Source organism: Chiroxiphia lanceolata, chromosome 9 (assembly GCF_009829145.1).
Source record: "Chiroxiphia lanceolata isolate bChiLan1 chromosome 9, bChiLan1.pri, whole genome shotgun sequence".
Classification (NCBI taxonomy): domain Eukaryota; kingdom Metazoa; phylum Chordata; class Aves; order Passeriformes; family Pipridae; genus Chiroxiphia; species Chiroxiphia lanceolata.
In genome coordinates, this window is record NC_045645.1 from 8,668,139 (window position 1) to 8,689,405 (window position 21,267).

A 21,267-nucleotide genomic window follows, 5' to 3' on the forward strand; every position below is an offset into this window, starting at 1 on the left:
TCAGGGTTGATTTCACAAAATAAAACCAACCAAGCAACAGAAGAATATCTATACTTTTTAGCAAGTACAGTCTAATACAGGGGTACTGCACGTAGTATTGGAAGCACTCAGTGTCAGGGCTCTAGGTAGCCACCAACAGGCCCTGACCAGTGTCATCTGGCTCCTCACAACATCCACACCCTCTGCTCGTTGATCCGGGAGCCACATTTAAGCTCAGTTGGGGCAGCCTGACCTTTCCTAAGCTCAGTGCTGTCTCCTGCTGTCCTGGTTGCTTGTTAGTCCTCCTGAATGAACTTTAGACCTATGCTGTATGTAACTTGCCTTCTGCCCTGTCTCCTGGATGGACTCAGTATCTTACCTTGCCTGGTGTTGCTGATGGTGCCCGTCCACCAGCCTGTCCACCTTCAGATCCTGCAGAGCTGCACCTCCCTAAGCTGCCATCACTCCTGGCTCTTGCTTTTGCCCAACGGCTGGAAGTCGACACTCCCACTTGCCTGGAGTTCATCTCAAGGTAAAGCCTGAAATCAAAGTGTAAAGTGCTAGCTGACTTAATGCGGTATTACTAGTTCAAGTCAAGCTCTATTGATATTGCACGACTTCCCTTTCTCTCTAAAACCTGAACTTTTCCTTGAGGAGGTCACTTGTGTGGTAAAGTACTTGATCCAGGCTCTCCTGGATCTAGAGGAGACTGACTGAGCACCAGGTCCTTAGAGGGGGTAAGTCTCCCATTGCTCTCCCAGAGGCTTCTTATTACCCTTTTTTCCATGAGCCAAATCACATGCAGAGAGTGCACTACAGGCAGGTGTGTCGTCTGCTTACCCTTCCCTCAGGAGAGGCTCTTTCATACAGGTAACAGTGACTGCTTGAGCCCCAATTTTTTAAGAAAAGTACCCTGAAATGACCTCTGGAAAGAGAAGGAGATTGATCTCTCAGAAACATTAAGTTTTACGTGAAGCTTTTCCCCCAAGGGCTCCTGAGTGTAACACAGGTGGGATCCCTCTCCATGACCTCGCTGCTTTGGCTGCCCAGAGACGCCACCGAGGCGACGGGTGAGGGCGGACCCCCTAAACCTCTGCTCGACGTGTGACCCGGCGCTGAGGTAACACCCAGGCTCTGAGGGGAGCAGCTCCCGCACACAGCCGCTTCCCGCCATTCCCTCCCCTCAGGGCGCGGGCGGCTCCCGCCGCTCCCGCCCTGTGGCGACCCCGGGGGGGAGTGGGCGCGGCGGTTCCCGCCGCCAGCGCAGCCCCCTGCCCGCCCAGCTCCGCCCGCCACGGCCGCCTCTCTCCTCTCCTCGCCTCGCCTCCCTTCCCGCCCGGGCGCCGCCGAGCCGAGTCGCCGGGCGGGCACCGGCACCATGAGCGCCGAGTGCAGCAGTTACCTCAACGCCGACAAGGTGCTGGTGAGCGGGTTCAGCTGCCCGCGGGCGGGCGGCGACGCCCGCGCCGTGTTCTGCTGCGGCTTCCAGGACGTCAAGTACTGCTGCGATGACCCCCACAGCTTCTTCCCCTACGAGCACAGCTACATGTGGTGGCTAAGGTAGGGGCGCGGCGGTGCCTGCCCGGGGGGGAGGCTCCGGGCGGGCCGGTGAGGTATTTGTAGCCGGGCGCTTTCAGGCTGCCCTTGTCCCGCCGAGAGTAGCGGGAGAGCGGCATCTTCAGCCCGGAGAGACTTTTGCTTGTGCCAGGGTGGTTTCTGAAGGAAACAACTCGTGGTCTTCGTAAAGGAAGCGCTGGGAAACGCTCGGTGCCTCTGGATGGAGCATCTCGAGTGTCCCCCGCCCTTCGGGTGTGAGGGGAACAGCGTGTAAGGTGCTGCGGGCATAAAGTTCCCAATGACTTTAGCTACTTTTCCATGTGTGGTAAAGTCAAGCACTGCGTAACTTACCACTTGGAAGATGACACATAATCAGCCCGGTGCTCTCCCGGGGCAGTGCGAGAGTCCACCTGGCTCCGGCAGTGTCTCCAGCAGAGAGGAGAGCTGCACACAGCCAGCCCGGCTGCTCCCTGATTCCCCTCGGGCTCCTCAGCATCCACGCTGGCAATATCAGGATGTTGGTACACCTCTGCATGATGCTCTCCCTGTGTTTCTTATGGACTTGATATCCTTGATTTTGTCAAATCCCTTTCTGGGCTCACTTATAGCGTCTGCTTCTGCAGCCCTGGTGGCAGCCTGCTGTTTGAAGATACAGGCTTTTATCTGTTTTCTATTGTTCCCCACTAGTTTTCTGAAGTGCTCTCTACTATTAGTATTGTGAGATTTGGTGAACAGCAATCGCATGTTCAGTTTATGCTTGATGTTTAAAATTTTATTCGCATTTGGTGCATCGGTTCTCAGCTTTCACCTCTCCGAGCTGAACAGCCTTGGTCCTTTTGGATTATCATTAGGGCAGGTGCTGTGCCCCACTGATGGTTTTAGTTGTGTCTCATCCATACTGTTTTTCACTCCACAGTGCTGGAGTTCCATGCTCAAGATGTGGGTATGGCAAGGTTCTACAGAGTGGCAAAATGCTGCCTCCAGCCTTGCTCTCAAAATTCTTCCTCTTGGCCAACTTCTTGTTGATGTCTTTGACTGCTGGTTCACATTGACTCTGATTTCAGTGAGCTGTCACTGATGACTGTAAAACTTTCCTTGAGTTCAGAACTGCCAGTTCTGAGTTCATTGCCCTGTAGGCTTGGTTTTGTTTATACGTTGTGATGTTTATACATTATGTTATGTACACTGAAACTCATCTACAACACTTTTGCCTGCTCATTCAGTTTTCCTCAAGTCTTCTAGCATTCCTTACCCTCATAGCATTTAATCACTTCTAGGGACTTAGGATCATCAGAAACTCAGATTTCATTCTTCACAAGGTTATAGATGAAGATACTGAAGAAAGGTCAGTCTCAGTGACTTTTCTTTACACTGAAAAGAGCCCACCTAGCCTCGTGCTTTGCTCCTTATTCTTTTAAGCAGCCTTAAATCTGTAACAAAACCTTTCCCTAAGCCTGTGTCAGTTCAGCCTTTTTAGCCACACCTTCAGTGTGGGGCTTCGTCAAAAGGTTTTTTGAGACATCTAACTCTGTCCACTGGGTTCCTCTGTCCATCTGTCTGTTGACACCTCATAGACTCCAGCAGGTTAACAAGGCAGCGTTTTCCCCTCGTAGAAATGCTGACTCTTTTATTAAAGATTTTATGTCAGAAAGCTGCAAGTGCCAGCAGCTTCCTGTGGGCAGAGCATGATAAGGAGGGGGATGGGAGTAGTGGCTTTGCCATCAAAGGACCTGTCCCTCATATTCAAGCAAGGTGAAGGGGGGCATCATGGCCTGGGAATAATAGCCAGGCTCAGATTCAGCACTCAGCACCCTGACATTGTGTTTACCTCTTGACTTGATGATATCATTTTTTTTTCTCACCTTTCTGTCTTGCAAGGGGTGGAATTCAGGTCTGTAGTTCCTGGGTTCCCCTGTAGAGCCCTCTTTCAGGTTGGAGTTACACTCCCAGGCTGCCAGACCTCTGTTAGGGTGGCCCTGTGTGATGATGGGGTGCACACCTTGGCCAGCAGTTTTGCAGTTTCACATGTGAATTCCTTCAGGGCTCATGAATGAATGCTATCCTGTACTGTGGGCTTATTCATTTAATTTGTCTAATATTTAACATATTATTATTTAAAATCTACTTTCTCTGCTACAAGGAGTGGGTTGAATATGGGGATCCCCCAGCCATTCACCACTGTGACTGACACAGAATTACTCAGCCTCTCTGATGTGAGAAGATGTCTCCAAGTGTCCTTTTTTACACTTATCAAATACTGTTTTAATGTTATATGATATTTTTGCATAGTCTGATGTTTTGATCACAGTAAACTTTCTCAAATACTGAAAGATTAAGTTTAAAAGGTTTTGCTCTTGCATGTGGATGATATGCTGCAGTGAAGACTGAGAAAGCTTGATCTTTTCTGAAAGTACTTCCAAGAACTGAATCCCAGGAGAGGCTTTAATGAAGCACCTGTCTGAAGGGTCTTTCTTTACAGAGATTTTCTAGAGTCTGAGAAGTGACTTCTTAGCCTCCATGTAGGTCAGAAATTTGGGCCCAAACTTTGAAACCTAAGGACTTTTCTTTTCTTCTTCTTCTTTTCACAGTGGCCCTAAACTGCTAAAAGGACTGAAGGAAGTTGCCATTGGTGGGATTTTGGTTGTGCTTAACTTTTGCCATAACTGTCTCTATCCATTGCAGAAAAGAGGTGAATGAATACAATTTACCTCTCTAAGCAAAGTTACTGAGTGGTGAGAATTGAAATTTCTGTTTTCATTAGAGTTTTCAGGAACAAATGAGATAACTTCTAGTTACCAACACGCTGATAATGTTACAATATTACAGCACTTTGAAAACTGTATACATTTGCACATGATAGTTCCATTAGGAGTTTGAGGAAAACATAACAATAACATTTTTTGGCTTCTCAGAATGTTTTGGTGATCACTGCCTTGCTTGTCTTTGTCTCAGGCAGTTACTTATATCAGTTTGTAGCAACAATATGTTAAAATAATCCTTATAATGCTTCTTGCAGCCTTTGAAGACACACTTTTAAGACTTGAAACCCTTATAACTATACAAGAGTTAGGCAAACTAGCCAAGGTAAGTCTGGAGATGGAATGTACTGAGAAAGGGAATGGAAGCTCTGATGGGGGAATTGTTTCAGGTTTTCCTTTACTCCAGAGCTTTAGGTTCCTTTTTCTAAATCTTTGCTTGATTTTCCCCCATGAGTTTGAAAGCAGTGACTGAGTGCACCACACATGGTTGGTGATATCTCAGGGATTGTTTCAGTTTGGTGACACACCAGGTGGAATTTCAGGAAACTGTTGCATTTTCCTTTTGTGTTTTTCCTGCTGTGGGAGAGGCTTTGCCAGAGCACTTTGTAGCCAGCTCTGACGGCAGCAGGTCATGGAGAAGCCAGCAGCCTGGGCAACCTAAAGCAATAGTCACTTGCAGGCCTATGCTATTCCTTTTATTTTCTTGCCAAATCTCTACTGCCTGTGCTATGTTTAGAACCAGACACTGCCCTATGCCTTAGCAACATGGAACCTTCTTTTCCCATTCCACTCCTGCAAAAATTGTGGTATTTGACAAGTGCATCCTAACACCCGCTGTACTGGGAGCTGTTGGACAATCATAAATAACAGACCTTTGAGCAACTCTGACACATTTCATATTTTCACCAGAATTTATTATATGTAATTAATATTATTCTTTCTTGTGTTTGTTTTGGGTTTTTTTCCTTTTTTTTTGCTGGTATTTAAAATGAAATAATACAGTATGTTTTTTTTCTCTTTGTTAGAACGTATTTCTTGAAAAGCTGACCTCAGCAAAGAAGAGTGAAGGGTGCATTTTTGCTCTTACAACAGTCAGGAGCCCATGGAACGGGGAAGGCAACATTAGGAAAAGGCAGGGGTATGCAGATTTCACCAGAAGGTTATGCAGCATTTGAAACAACAGAACAGAGATGCTGAAAAAGTCTAGTGAGCAAAACACTGAGCAGCTCAGCCTCCAGAGCTGTGTGCTGTGCATGTACATGCAGTCATCACATCTGCTTTGCCTCCCAAGCTGAGTGGAAGGGAAGAAATGCTGAACATGTAGTATTTGTACTGAACTGCTGCAGTTAAATTCAGCCTTTTTGTTTCTCATTGTTTTAAAAGATTTTTAGAATTTTTTTTAGCACTCTTTGGTTAAGTTTTATTTTGCAAATTTAATGGCATCTGTCAGTATCAAATAGAATTATAGCTCCATTCCAAAGCTGTATCTTTTTAGTTTCGTATAATAACATATATTTGATTAACATTTTGTCAGACCACATATAGATGTTGTTCAAAATGCTTTATTAATGAATACTCTTGACCTAATGCTGAGGCCAAGCTTTGCTTGGCTGTGCAGATCTCCAGGAGTCTGTTTTGGCTTTCCAAAATAGCAAGTCTTTTGTTCCTCTATGCCCACTCTTTCAGTCTCTTGAGTATATTTATCTGTTTGCTTTGCAAATACTACAGACAACACGTCACTGCAACAATGGCATTAGGAACATTTGATTCACTGGGATCAGATGACTCATGAGCTTCCTTTAGTGTACCAGTGGGCAACACTGCATCTGCTTAGCCAATATTTAAAGTTTCCCTGGCTGTTCTTGGTGTGGATGGACTAATTTTATCGACTAAAAGTAACAGTGGGTGTGTGGTGCTGAGCATCCACCGACAGAAATGTCAATGACCCACTAAGCAGCTCCCTGAACAGCAGCTTGGGGAGCCCTGGGGAGGCTGCTGGCAAGTGGAGCCTCTGCTGAGCAAAGCCTTTGGCTGTGCTGCAGGCCTGGATGTGGCACTTGGTGGAACAGTGTCAGTGAAATGTGTGATGTGGCTGTATCTTTATTGTATGTGGAAAGTAACTTGGGAGAGTTCTGTTTGGATCTCCTGGCAAACCTAACACTGCTCACGTTCAAAGCGTTGAGCAAATACTACCAGGCCTTCAATGCCATTTTTATGCTTGATCATTGGTTTTGGGTTGGGTGGGTTGTCAATGCAGAGGTTTTCACTTGCTAATGGGGCCACAGCTGTGGGCAAGAAGGACTTTTTAAATTGCTTGTTGAGTGTCTCTGCTGTCGGAAGACTGATCTTGGAGATACACCCAGAAACCTGTAGATGGTTACCATGTGGACTGCTGAGGGCTTCAGACAGCTCATGTTTAAGGTAAAGGCTGGAAAATGGCAAAATGCTTTTAGCAAGGGCTAAGTTTGTTTCTGATAACAGCTTTAACTGCAAAAATAGAAGGAAAAGACCCTGGTTAAGAAACATCAGTATTTAGAACTATGGAAAACACTAAATTCTTCTGAATTAAATAAATTAAGAAATAACCACCCACTCCCAAACTTTAACCCAAAATTCATCTTAAAGAACTTAACCACACCTTCTAAGTGGGTTGATGGCTTCAGCACTTTGACAACAGTTTGGTATTGAAATATTGTGTGTTTAAAAAGAGTAAGTACAAATTGAATTCTGATTTCTGATTCATTTAGGAAGTGGAATCCAGAGTGTCTGTTTGGTTTTGTGCTGCTGATCTCAATGTTTTGGGTGAGATCTTTTCATGTTGCTGCTGGAGCACGACAAACACTTTTGGTGGCACATATGCTGTGATGTCTAATCTGGAGAGTTCTTCAGGAACTGTTTTTCTTTGTCACTTGTAACTCCCAAAGCATCTTACCCAAGTTGTGTAGTGATGCTGAGGGTGTATTGTGCTGTACATTACACAACTGTGCTGTTAATGTCATCTTCTACAACTGCATGGAGGAGAGCTACAGCTCAGAGGTAACAGATGCCTGAAAAGAAAAATCTATAATCACTAATATGTGCTTGATCTCTTCGGCTTTGGGACAGCTGACTCTGCTGAGTGTTTGGATAGTGGTGAGCAACCTCCTTAGTACTGCACTGCAGATTGTAATTTAAATGGAATCTTACAACAGAGCTTGTATTTTCACAGCAAAAAAGCACAGATACGTGTTTCTGAAGAGCTTGTTTGTATTATTTGGTTCAAATGGCTATTCAGCCTCCTGTAGTGGTGTGTATTTCTTCTGTTTTGTCTATTTGGGTCAAGGTGTTCCAAGTGAAAATGCAAAAATGAAGCCAGAACCCAGCTGAGATCTCTGACTGTAGGGTCATACTCGGATTCCATATTAAGCAGAATATTGCTTGCCTGCAGATTTTGTTTGAGCCAAAAAACAAGAAGGAAAAATTTGCTTGATATGTGCATATATGCACAAACACATAATGACACCCCTGTTCATGCAGATGATAAACACCATGACAAATCTTCAGAAGGGTAAAGCTGTTCTTTCCAGAAATGGTCATTTTGCTGATAACAAATTATTTTAGTTATGCTAAAGTGGAGCTAAATGTTGCACAAACCTCATTAATGAATCTGACCAATAACTCAGGAAAACTGCATGTTAAAGTCATTCTGATATCTGCTGTTCTCATGCTGATGGTTTTAAGAGTTTCTCCTGTGGACAGACCTGTCTGCTGGTGCTATGGGAGCTCGTGGAGAAGCTTTGTAGTAGCTTGAATTTAAAATTCATAAAAACATCCCAGGGCACAGTTCTTCTTATATCTCTGCAAGGCCACAGTAGAGCTGACTTCTCACTGATAGCAGTGATATATAAAGGCATATTTATGGCTAGAGGATGGAGCTGGTAGAATTAAGAACATTCATTTATCTTCTCTCCTTTTGACGTCTATCCAAATCGTAAATAGAGCAGCAACAGAGGGAGTCTCAATCCTCAGACCCTTCCTCTGTGACCAAAAGTCTGCTGTTTAAGTTCACCAGAAGTCAGCACTTTGGCATGGACTGTAGAACAGAGGACTGGAACACTGAAGGCATCAAGAGGCCCAGGAGGGGATAGGAAATGATAGCTAGACTGTGCTGTATTGAGGCCTTTATTTCATCATGAGCATTTTATATTAGGAAAAGACTTGAAAAGAAGGGTTGGAAATAAGGAGAGGTTTCTGTATATACATACACTGTCTCACTGTGTGCCTGTGGGATATGTATAAAGTAACTTTTATCCTGCAGGAGTAGTATCTTGATAAAACCTACATATTACTGTATGTTTGGCCTGAGAAATTAAGTTCCTACTTCTTTGGTGCCTTTGATATTGTGTATAAACTAATTCAGCTTTAGTTTTCCTTTTACCATGACAAAGATCATGGGAGAATTTCACTGGTCTTAACTGGAGATTTATTGCATTAACACAAAGGCACACCAGTGATCACAGTACTCTGTCCTGCTCTCCAGAGCTGCTCACAGAATTGAATAACATGGCTTGCATGGGTTTTACACAGTGAAAATGGCTTTTCAGACTGAAAATACAGCTTGAGTAGTCATGTTGTTTGAGCTGCCTGGAACCCTAGAATCCCTCTCTGTGTGTGCATGTGATATTATGGTTTTCTAGGAATATGCACTGCACTGAAGAACTTTTTGATCTCTGATGTCAGTTACTGCATGACATTACTTCTGATTTTCATAAACACACTTTCAATCAGACTCAGCAGTAGCATGCATAGGGAACAGGAAATGTCACCAAGGGCCACATGTTCAACTCCTGTATAATGAATTGACCCTTCTGAGGACAATGAAATAACTGCAGTTTGTGCAGTTTAAGTATTGAGCTCTAAACTTTAGTTTACAGGAAAATACGCAGTCAGTCCCATGCCTGAGTGCAAGTAAACTCCAGACATCATCCTGACCATTGTTTTAATGGTTATGCCAGGCTGTTTGTACATTTAATTTCTTTGTTTTTCTCTCCTAGTGTTGGAGCACTTGTGGGCCTGTCCATAGCAGCAGTGGTCCTCTTCGCTTTTATCATCACTGTGTGTGTTCTCTGTTATTTGTTTATCAGCACCAAGCCACGCAGCAAACTGGATACTGGTTTAAGCTTGCAGATGGCAGGTAAGACCTGTTGGTTTTGATGTACATAATCACCTGCAGAGGAAAAGTCTTATTCTGTCTTTAAATGGATGTGGAGAAGTCCAACAGTGTGTATTTTGTTTCTGATGGGGACCTCAAGATGTAATGGAGTTGTCCTGCTGTTTTACCTTCTGTGTGAAATCCGGACCAAACTCAAAACATTTAACGTGAGCTCGGGATATTTTACTTAGTTAGGCATTGGAAGTTGAACAAGTTGAAAAAGGGGAATAATTCTTGGAAAAAAAGTCCCCTCACCTCCAGTTTTTTTAATTTGTTATTTTAAAATGCTTCTCTACCTCCATGGCAGTAAATTACCAATGAGTTACTGCCTATTATAGAGCAGTAAGCCCCCTCCTGAGTGTCTAGTTAACACAGTCCACTTCATCCCAAGCTTCCTATGTCTTATTTTTTTCTCCAGAGGATGCAGATTTTGGTCTAAAAGTAGTTCTTTGGGCCATCAGGAACTGCAAAGCCTCCCTTTGGAGCTGTGTAAGCTGAGCAAGCTGCTGAAATGAGTGTTGCACATTCAACAAACTGCTACTAATCTGCAAATTGAAAACTTCACACTTGTCCTGGAGAGAGAGTGGAAATAAGACCTGCTACCTAGAACAGCCTAAATAAACTCTTGGGTGGGATGAACAAAATGCTCTGGTGCTCCAAGATGGTTGTGTTCTAATTATAGACTGCCATTATGCTTTTCAGTGTGTTGCTGTTCAACTTCTTCCCTCAAGTTTTCCTGCTATGACATCAGCTGTTAATCCATTGCCAGGACAGCAGTGCTGTTCTCCTCATGCCTTGCATTTTTGTGCCAGACATGTTTGGCACATGGGGAGCTGGGAAGGAGGCAGGGATTCCATCTTTCTATACCAAGTTGGACCCCGCTGCAAACCCACATCCTGCTTGGGCATTAGAGGTATTCCTCTTTTCCTGTCATGAGGTGAACAACATCCCAAGCTCCCTCACTGATGACCCAGCATTCCTGCAGGCATCCCATCTCGAGATTCCAAATGTTATGAGCCCAGGAAGCTGGGAGATCTTTGCCTTTTCCCAGCCACCTCCTGTGTGCTCTGGGGCTTTGTTCAGGCTCCGTTACTTTGCATTTAAACACCGCTTTGGCTTTGCTCTCATCCCGTGTTTTTCACTTTTATTATTCTGCTTCTTTGGCTGCTCTGAATGACAATTATTTCACATCTAAGCCCTGATAGCTTTAGCTGTTCATGAGATGGACTGCTGGAAATTGAAAGCCAGTTGCTTCTTTGCCTGTGAAATGCTGAAGGATTTCACTGACAAGCCTGAGTGCTTGTTTTCATCATCCTTGGGTTTCTTTTGCATGAGAGTCGTGCAAGGTCTGAGTATCTGAGGGCATGACTAGGTCTGAGTGTCTGAGGACGTGACTGGTTAGCTGCTTTCAGGTCTGGGGAGCAATGAAAACAGCCTCTCTCCTCCTCTTCCAGTTCTTCTGAGATCTGAGGATAATAATTTCTAGACAATAAAAATGAATTAAAAAATTAAAACAGTTTTTAGAAGCTTCAGGAAACTGCAGGCCTGGGGACCAAGAGTTTTATCTGAACTCAGTTCAACCCAGCTTTTTCTAAACTAGCATAATCTTACCTTTAGGTGAAGGCTGTGTGGCACATTAGGTGTTGTGCAACATCTGTATCCCTGGAGCATTCAGAGAGCATTCGTTTCTGAAGGCAGTATTTTTTATTGTGTTCAATTTCATGCATAATACATCAGCTCAGTTAGAGTTTTATACTTCATTAAACATACAATTGATTATTGTATGCCTTTTGTACATCATGGAATAGTTAAAGTTGGTCATGGTTCTGTGGGCTCATCCAAGATCCCCTAAAGAAAGAGGTGGAATAGTTGAATTTTTACAGAAATAGTTTCAAGATTGATCATAAATTTAACAATAAAGTGGATGTGAAGCCTTTATTAAAGTTTCTGATTATGGAAAAGGCAGATCAACTGGAATTTGCCTCTGTTTAGCCTTGGGCAAATGGTCTTCAATAGCACCAGCAGAGATATTACAGTCTGGGTTCCTGAGTTAACTAAGGATGTTTTAGCCCTAGCAAAACTTAACATTTTAATCTGAACACTGAATTTCAAGAAAAATGAGCTCAGTCACTGGTATAGAGAAGGAAGAACCCCTTAAATGTTACTGGAGTTACACAGTTCTATTTGTAGTATCATAGTGTAGAGTGCAGAGTTGATCCCTAATATGCAAGACAGTCTGAACAGGCAAATGAGAAGACCCTGCATTTCAAGGAATTGACAGCCTAGTGTCTTGTCAGATCAAGTATTTCTCAATAAAAAACAGCAATGTACTTTATTACTCTTTCAGTGAAATCCTCTCCTTTTACAGGCAGTCTCAGCTCTTTACACCTTGCTTTTTCACTGTTTGCACTGTGCTTACAATGTGAGGTTCACACAGGCTTTGGCTTGAGAGCTGATGTTCTGCCTTGCCCAAGTGTCAAAGGGCTTCTCAGCTGTTCCTCTCTATCCTCAAAGCTGCCTTGCTGAAGTAGGGAGATGCTATAACCCATCTCCCAAGAGACAGAACTGCAGGGAACTGTCACATTTTTAATGCCTTGTGTCAGTTTAGACATTAATGTCCAGTGGAATTTTGAAGGGACATCACTAACCAGAAGACCTTTGTCCTTTTGCTTACATTACCTCTAAAAACCAGCTCCAAGACTGGCTCGACCCAGGAATTGAACCATGCTTTTTGAGACCAAGACTTCCCAAATCCTTGGAGCATACTTCCTCTTAGCATAGTGAACTTGCTTTTTAATTATACAAGTTGCTCTTTAAGCTCTTTCTTTGCTCTTTAAGCTCTTTCTGAGAGAAAGGATTTTTCATTGAACTCATTTTTTGATGTTTCTGTTTCTCCCACTCGAAGGCTGGAAAACTATAATGCTGGTAAAAAAAGGTGCCAAAGAAATCCATGCCCTGAGCATTCAAACATTATGGATTTATCCAAGGTAGAAGGGAATTTGGCCATATGCTTTGTTCTTCTAACCAAAAGCTTCTCTTTGTTCAAAAGGTTTATCCCCTTGAGAATGTAGGGAACTAAGAAGTCAAAAGATTGCAAGTGTTTCGTTAAGGTCGAGTGAATAATGCTGGAACATCTCCCAGTGCTGGAGACAAGGAGGGCTGAGGAAACATTACCTAATTGTCAGGAGAGGAGGTAAACAGGCAGAAAAGGAGGAATCTAAAGGCACATCTGCTCAGCTCTGGGGAAAGATGCACACATATTTCCCTTGGGCAGGCAGCTGATGGGAGAGGAGGGACCATCTCTGCTGGCTCCTTAAGATAGGCTTTGCTATCAGAGGTATAAAAGGTAGACAGAGACTCTCCACCTTGGTGACCTAAAAGTTTTTAAACACATTTTCTGAGTTGCCCCTGTATTTCTTCCAGATCTGGGAAGACCTTTGAGGTGAGGTGTTCCATACCACTGCAAAGCAAGAATAGCAAATTGTATTTTATGATGGTAACTCGCATTTTCCCTTAAAATTTAGCACAGGAGGACCTCTGTAATGCATTCAGAGTCAGACAGCAGGGACCTTTGGGTTGGAGTGTGAAGAGAACTGTGACCTTGTAAATTAATCAGAAGTGCTGGGGAAAATGTACTTTAATGGAAATTATTAATTTCTTGTTCTTGCAAAGCAATGACATCATAGTATGCAGAAGTTCATGGTTTCATTTAATTAAAAGGAAAAACTCAGCTTGAAAAATAGCCAGATGACCTTCTTGTTCCTATTTCTCTCCTTAATTAAAGATTCCTCATGGGGCATGATGCAAATACTTGAGATATTCAGATATTTTGATGAAAAGGTACCAAAGTCTCACACATTCCCCTTCTTAGTTCAGTAGAATTATCCGACTCTTGGTTCTGAAAGCAGGTAGCTGCTGTCTGAATTCAGACACACTGCTTGGCTTTTGGAGTGTGCACTGATAACTTTGCTTTCCAGGTTTATCAATAATGGCAACTATATGGTCTTCTGGTAGCTGGCCTTAAATTTTCCCCGCTCAGGCTACTTTTGTCTTCACCAATCATCTGCCTCAGATTTGTATATGGGGAAAAATCAGCCAAATGGGCTCAACTGTTCAAAGGAAAAAAAAAAAAGAAGAAAAATTTTTTTTTGGACCTGGAAATTCAAATTTAGTGGAGGTTACATCACTAGGAAAGATTAAATTTGGAAATGTTTTTATTGGACTTCTTAGCTTTTAAATTTCCGAAACCTTCTCGTAGCAGTGAGATTTTTGCAGCTCATTAAGTCAGGTTTTTTACTGCAAAGATACCTATAGCTGGTATAGGCTTCAAAAATAAGGTGCCTTCCTCTATAACTGAGTAGAAATTTTTTTTTTTTTTTGCTTTTTCTGTTTGTTTTTTATCACAGCTGAAATAACTCATGTAGTTGGTTTCAACTGAGATCTTGGCTTAAATCCCATTTTGACATCTTTGAAACCAAACTGCAGCTTGTTCAATTCAAACAGAATAAAGTGCAACTTTCAAAACACCTCAAAACCAAATAATTCCTTTGCCCAATTTGCTTTGTGTCAGGTGTTTGGTTTTTTAATTAAAATACTAGAATTCTCGACTTTTCTTCTGTTTTGGATTCAGGGAACCTGTTTTTTAATCCCTTCCCCATACACTTTCTTGGGCAGAAGTACCCTGCCCTGTTAAGCTTATCTTTTCAATTCTCTTTGTTCTTTGTGTTGGCCCAAGCAGTGGAAAAGTGGAAAATGAGGTCCAAGACAGTGTTGGGCTGGAGGGTGTTGGGAAATATAAGAAAACTTGGCTTGCAAGGAAGATTGATGAGCTCCATAAGGAGACTTAGATGAGAGGAGGGAGCAGGGAGAGGTTTGGAACTGGTAGATAAAGGAGAAAACTGCAAGCACCTGAATGTGCCAGGAGCATGTGGAAAAGGCTGGGGACTAATGGAGTTGAGAGCAGCAGAGCAGGGAGGCAACAATTCCAGAGGGGATGGAGAAAGCCTTGGAGGGCCAGGGAGTGGAGCAGTGACTGTGGGGGGGCTGGAGAGCAGGGTCAGGCTGCTTGGGGACGTGGAGATGCAGCCTGGAGGGTGGGAAGCAAGTGGAGGTTTAGGGCAGTGAAAAGTGAGAGGAGGGACTCAAAGTATGACCTGTTGTTCATGGGTACGGGGATTAGCACGGGAAGCACAGTAGCAGGAAACAGAACGAGGAAAGTGGGAAAGGAATGAAAGAAGGAATATCAGGTAAGAAAGAAAATAAATTGAGTTCAAAGTGTGAATATCAGGTAAGAAAGAAAATAAATTGAGTTCAAAGTGTGGTCAGGAAAGTCCTTCCAGAGCTTTACTTTCCCAGCTGTCAGCAGGTATCAGTGAAACCACTGGCAGAGCATCTCTTGTCCCTCCCTGCAGGGCTGCCTTTGCTTTAGTTATTCTGAGCAGTTGGGCAAACTCGAGTTATCTGCACTGAATCCAAAGATTCCAGCCATTCTGCTCCAAGCAGGTGTCTGGATCAGTTAGCCAGTGGAGTTTTAATAAATATTACTTACTTTAACCTGTGAAGTTGTGCTCTGGAAAACATTTGAATGCTACTAAGCATCAAAAGCAAAGGCTCAAAAGATGGGAGTTGCCAGAACTACAGATTTTCTGGGCAACTGGTGAAATGCCTGACTAAAAATGGCTTTATTTGCTCATGTCATCACTTTAATCTTTCTGTCAAACATGGGTAACATTTCTTTCATGCAGAGAAACCTCCTCACACACACACACAGTGCTTTGGGCTCACTGGGTGGAAGGTGCAGTGAAGGCAGTAGTGACTGATCATGTTTGGAGAGGAATGAAAGTTTGAGATTTCTGACTTACTTTCTTGAATATGGGCTTTTTTTCCCATGCAGTTTCTTGTAGCAGACACTCTGATTCCCTGCTATAAGTCCTACTTATACCACAGTGCTGCTACCTTAAACTGCTTTTTCCCTTTGATATTTATTCCTTTTTAACACAAGTATGCTAATAATTGCAGCCTCCTGGAGGCCCAGAAATGGAAAGTGGAATGGTTTTGATCTATCCTCTAAAAACTGTAGAAGATTCCAGGAACTGTGTTTTTTCTAGTGCAGTGGGCACATCTGTATATTACTACTTGGAACTAAAAGAAGAAGAATGCTGTTAGTTCTACTAAAAATGCTTTTGTTTTACAGACAGTGAAACCAGAGGGAGTTCAGTATGTTAAAAAACAGAGGCACTGGATGGATTCTACCAATGCTGTAAAGAAAATAGGTACTGAGAACACTTATTTTCGTCTTACTCTATTGTTTTTGTATATTCTTTACTCTGTTTTATATGGATTCCATAAAATGCCATGATTCTTTCTTTTTAACTTTCTGAAAAGCAGTGGCAACTGTCTCTGATTTATTTATACACTGCCCTGATGCTACCCTTGCACAGGGATGTATCTGCAGAGACTTGGACAGAGTCCTTCCACAGACAAATCTCTTCCTGATTTACTGGTACATGAATACTCCATCATGGTTATGTGCCAGAGAAGATTATATTCCCCTTATGCTGTCTTTGTCCTTTCCCTGATGCTGTCCTGGATGCACCAGAGCTTATACTAAGGTGGCAAACACTGTAACTTGTTCAGAAGAATTTCTTTAGTGAATAACTGCTAGAAAGTCTCCTGTGTGACAAAGGGTGAGAGCAGTGAGGTGTCTGCTGGGCAGTTTAGTCATACTTTGCTTTGGGGGGATGCCACCTGTGAGTGCTGAGTCAAGTCTGACAGAGAACTGGAGGGGATTACCTTGGCAGAAACTTGATAAAAACCAATGCTGAAATCCTGTTTAAAGGTCATACTGCCTATGACACAGACCATGCAAAATAGTATTTAAAATGTATGCCAGTAGAGATGAGTTGTACTTTAGGCTTAAGAGGAATTTATCAATAATGCAAAGGACTTCAGGTGGCATGAAACATGCATTTTACTTTCTGCAGGGGGTGAAAGCTCATGGCTAGGCAGGCACAGTGTGAGAACAGCTGCGGATCAGCAATGTCTGTCACAGGAAAAATAAGAGGTCCTCTGCTCAGCAGGTTGTTCTCAGATAAGCAGGAAAGGGAATGTGTCAGGAGTTCCCTACTTCATGTATTTTCTCTTGTACCCTTAAAAAAAGCCACCCTGTGCATCCCAAGTGCCAATGCACCTTTCTCAGTGCTCTTTATGGGCACAACGGGTTGGTTTGGGCTGCTGGTCCTCATAAAAATACTTCAGCGTAACAAAACTCATTTCAAAACTCCCAACCACCTCCACACATTTTTTTTCTGCTGTTGCAAATGAAATGGCTTGTGGGAGAAAAATGCCATGGGAAGACTAAAATGGATCCTGCAGTCAGAAAACCGTCTGTAGTGAGAAAATCCGAAAATATCCGAGGCAGGTGCCAAGTACTGAGACGAGCTGAGGTCTGGGAATGTGGCATTGCTTTCTGAGGGCCATGAGCCTCTCATTTCCTCATGCTTCTGCTTGCCTGCCTTCCACTGTGGCAGAGAAGCTCCTGTTTATGGGGTGCCCTGAAGTGCAGCCTGCAGACCACTATTGCTTCCAGGGAGAGAGAAACAGGGAAAGAATGAAAGGCCAGCTGCAAAGGACTTCTCTAGGGTTTGAATGCATGCATTATATAAAGACAAAAAAATTTAGAGCCTTTTTTTGTGCGTGAATTACCCAACTCTTTGTGTTGGCAAAATGAGGCTGGCATTATCATGAAGACTCAAAATACCTGAGACCTCTTTTGGAGCTAAATCCAGGAAAACGACCTCCTTAGCCTGTGAGCCTTTTTCTTCCTGATCCACAGTGGAAGAGCTGGAAACTTTATGGGAAAATGAAAAAGGAGGCAAGGATCTTTTCTGAACCTCAACAAATAATATGCTTAAGTGTTGGTAGAAATTCCAGGTCTCAAGTTGTTTTTTGTCCTCTGCTTTTCACCTCTGCTGGTTGCAGATTCCATGCCCACACCTATCATGGGGAGCCACTCCACACTGCAGCGTTGAGCCAGAGACTCCATCACTTTCTACTGCTGTGAGAAAGCTACAGGTGCCAATTAGATTTGATTTAGCATGCAGAATTCCTCTGCCAAATTCATTGGGTTTTAATTAGGAACAGGACCCCTGTTCCAACTGATGTGGTTCAACACACAGTTCAAGTTTGTTTGTGTGTTCTTTTCCAGCAAAAGGGCAAACACAGCTTTTAGCTTTAAAAAGGGAAAGGAGAGGAACTAGGCAGCTGGAGGCATTGCTTCTAACTTAGATTGATAACATATTGCATTATTAGACAATTGAGTTACGCACAAGAAAAATGTGACACAGATTTCATGAAGACAAATCACGACAAACCAGTGTAATTTCTCTCTTTGTCAAGGTAATTTTGCCTATCAGATAAGTGGGAACAAGTGGCTCTGACTACAGATCTTTATGAAAATGCAATCAAAGAGAAGTTTTCAGTGACTCATTCTCAAACACATTTTGGAGGGAAGAAAGATGTCTCGGTGCTCTATCCCAGTTCAATAGTAAGAGCTTGGCTGAAGGACTAGAGGATATGTATCAAATTTATGAATGACACCACCCTGGGAAGGGTTGCAAGATTCTGGGGCAAAACTACCTTTCAGAATTATCTCAGTGCCCCGAAGAAGTGTTCTGAAAAAAAAAAGGTGAGATGCAATAAAAAAGGAGAAACCAAATCCTCAAATATACCTAAGGGAGAATAGTTGACTAAGTAATAAAGAAATGCTTCCTAATGTCCAGTCTAAACCTCTCCTGATGCAGCTTTGAACCATTCCCATGTACCCTATCACTGGATACTAGGGAGAAGAGATCACAGAATCACAGCACGATTTGGGTTGGAAGGGACTTTAAGCTCATTTCATTCCAACCCCCCGCCATGGGCAGGGACACCTTCCACTAGACCAGGTTGCTCCAAGTCCCATCCAACCTGGCCTTGAATACTTTAGGGATGGGGCAGCCAGTTTCTCTGGGCAATCTGTGCCAGGGCCTCACCAGTCTCTGCCAGGAAGCTGGAGAGAGGTCACCTCTCAGCCTCCTTGTCCCCAAACTAGACAAGTCCAAAGTCCTCAGGCATTGCTCATAGGACATCCTTCCAGCCATCCTTCCAGCCCTTTCTCCAGCTTTGTTGCCCTCCACTGGATGCTTTTGAGCACCTTACCATTCTTCTTAACTTGTAGAGCCCAGAACTGCCTCCTGTATTCAGTGTGAGCCTCACCAAGGCTAAATACAGTGGGATAATCCCCTCTCCTGACCAGCTGGTTAGTCGGTGTTTATCACGCCCCAGGCTGGGGTTTGCCCTCTTGGCTCATCCTGAGCCTGCAGTCAGCCAGATGGCAATCCTGGGGAGGGGACAAAGCTATGTTTATATGGATGTCTCATGTTTTCATTTAAGTTGGTCAGAAATGTATAACCATCTTCAGAGCTTTAAGCAGAAAAACATCGAGAATCTACAAAAGGCATCACTGATAATTCAGATAAGCATCATTCCTCTTAATGAACGAGTATGAAGTGATGTTCTTCGCTGGTTAGGATGCTCTTTGCTGCCAGTTGCCATCTGCCTTGAATCCAAAATTTCATGCTTCAGAACTTCTGTCAGTAGCTGAATTAGCTGAAATTTTCCAGCCAGACTTCAGTGCATGTCCATTTTTTTTGCATATCCAGAAGAGCATTTGCTTCTAAACCCATCTGTACCAACAGCTGTTGGGCTTCACCTCGGAATCAATCCTCCTTTAATGAGCAGTAGAGTAATTTATTTGTAAAGAAATTTCTCAAGTGTAGTTTGGAATATATTCTGGTGTCTTTCAGGATTAAAAGCACACATTGTGAGTATGTCTATCATTAAAAAGAAATTAAATGTGTGGTTTAATGTAAGTATTAGTGATACATTTTCCACAAGGCACTGCACAGAAATGTTAGATGAATGACTCTGTCTACTGAGCCTTTTTTTTTTGTTCTAGCCTCATTTTGCCTTGAGCCTTTGCCACAGGCAAGGGGAAATCCTCGCTTTCACAGCATAGGAGCATCAGCAGAGCTACCTATCCACATACACCTCCAGAGGGGGCATTTAGTGTTCCATAGCTGTGGTAATGCCCTTCAGAGGTGTTCTTCACAAGGTTAGGAATAGAAAGATGTACTTGGAAAGAAGTAATGGCAGTGAAATGGATTGAGCTGTGTGGTTTGCTCTGGTTTTTTTTGTAGGATCTTCTTATCAACTCTGCTAAGCAGCAGAGGAAAAAATGCTTCCCCTCTTCAGTCTATTTCTGAACTCTGATTGGTATTTTGCAGATGCAGAGCTGCATCCTTCACAAGGCCCCCACCAGAACAAGCTGCTGACAAAGCCAAGTGGCTTCAAGAAATTTCCTAAGCTGCAAGGATGGACTGTGACTGAGAACCTCACTCACTCTTCCAGAGGTGTTTCCTGGCTATTACAGCCACTGTGGATAACCAGAGGCCAATCTGAAGCTGTGCCTGCATATGTTTGTGTATGGTTCTGTACTGAGAAACAGTATGTTTTGATTTGCACATTCCAGCTACTGCTGTCAGTCGTTTTCATGCAAGTTGTTGTCTTTACCCTGTGCAATCCCAGTGAGATGACACAGTTGTCAAGCAGAGCAGAATTTGGCACACCACGTTGACCAAGCTTTATTTGAAGCCTTCCCTGTGTGCCATCTTAATGTGGTGTCTTCATGTCATGAACACGGTTGTCTTTAGTCCAATGTGACTGTTGGGTGCACATACCAATGTGAAAGCAGTACCTCAATAAAATCTGGCACTTGTGTTGTATTTTTATTAATTGATCATTTCCCCCCACCTTTTCTTCCTCAGAAGATCCACATGAATCTGGAAATTATTTTGACAGGAGAATTCCAACAAAAGATGAAGTTAGTAAAGAGTGAAGTTTTGCAGGGAAGTTCTGGTTTTAACAGCTGTTTTAACTGGAAGCAGTATACACTGAAATGACTTGAAATAAATATCCACAATTGTTTTGCAGATTCTGCATCAAAATACATTGGAATATTTCTTGTGAAGCAAACATAAAAATTTTCAAGTAGTATTTCAATTTGGAGCACTAATTTGTGAAGTGTTGCATTCCTTCAGGTAATCAAAGAACTCTAATTGCACATTTTATTTCCCCAGAAGTCTCAGAACTACCAACACAGCCTTAACTGTCATATTTGAGTTTTCAAGTCTTTCAAGCTCTCAGTCCTGAAATTATGAACATTAATGATAATTATTTCTTTTTATCTTGTGAGAATTCTTTACGGTGAGTGATGAAAAGAATTTCAAAAATATTTAACCATGCTATTGATGTTAAGGCAGTAGACAGATTATATCTTCCATTTGCAGGTGAAGCCTGAAATATTTACTTACCATGTCAGTTTTTTCTCTGGTTATATTTCAACTTTTTAAGATAAAATCCTTGTCTACGCTTTGGGAGTGACAGCTTTTTGTGTGATAGTCCTTGAAAATTAAACTGTAGCCATCTGGTATTATGCATCAAAACCCCAAAGTGCTTCTGATCTAATCTACTCTTGTGTGAAATAATACACCAGTGCCTGCAAAAAGAGTAGGGAATATGGTTAATATTCTTTCAATAGCTGTTTGCATATAATATCTCACTAAACTGGCATTTGCCATTGCGGCCTTCTAGAAAATTGAAACCACATTGGATGCACAAAGAAAGTATTTTTATAACAACAGGACATAAACCTGATCCTCCAGCCTCATAAGTTTCTTGATT

General features: G+C 42.8%; 1 protein-coding gene across 1 annotated transcript; it reads left to right on the forward strand.

Moving 5' to 3' along the window:
* The first annotated feature begins 1,303 nt into the window (after positions 1-1,303).
* On the forward strand, positions 1,304-20,319 carry SHISAL2A (shisa like 2A). Its single transcript, XM_032696478.1, has 3 exons — positions 1,304-1,539; positions 9,329-9,468; positions 19,812-20,319. Exons 1-3 carry the CDS (start codon positions 1,358-1,360, stop codon positions 20,159-20,161), a joined length of 672 nt encoding a protein of 223 aa, XP_032552369.1. The 5' UTR covers positions 1,304-1,357; the 3' UTR covers positions 20,162-20,319.
* The last annotated feature ends 948 nt before the right edge of the window (positions 20,320-21,267 follow it).

Coding starts and splice junctions, on each gene's coding strand:
- SHISAL2A (XM_032696478.1), top strand. CDS start 1,358: ATGAGCGCCGAGTGCAGCAGTTACCTCAACGCCGACAAGGTGCTGGTG. Junction 1,540..9,328: donor AGCTACATGTGGTGGCTAAG/GTAGGGGCGCGG, acceptor TTTCTCTCCTAG/TGTTGGAGCACTTGTGGGCC. Junction 9,469..19,811: donor TTTAAGCTTGCAGATGGCAG/GTAAGACCTGTT, acceptor GGTATTTTGCAG/ATGCAGAGCTGCATCCTTCA.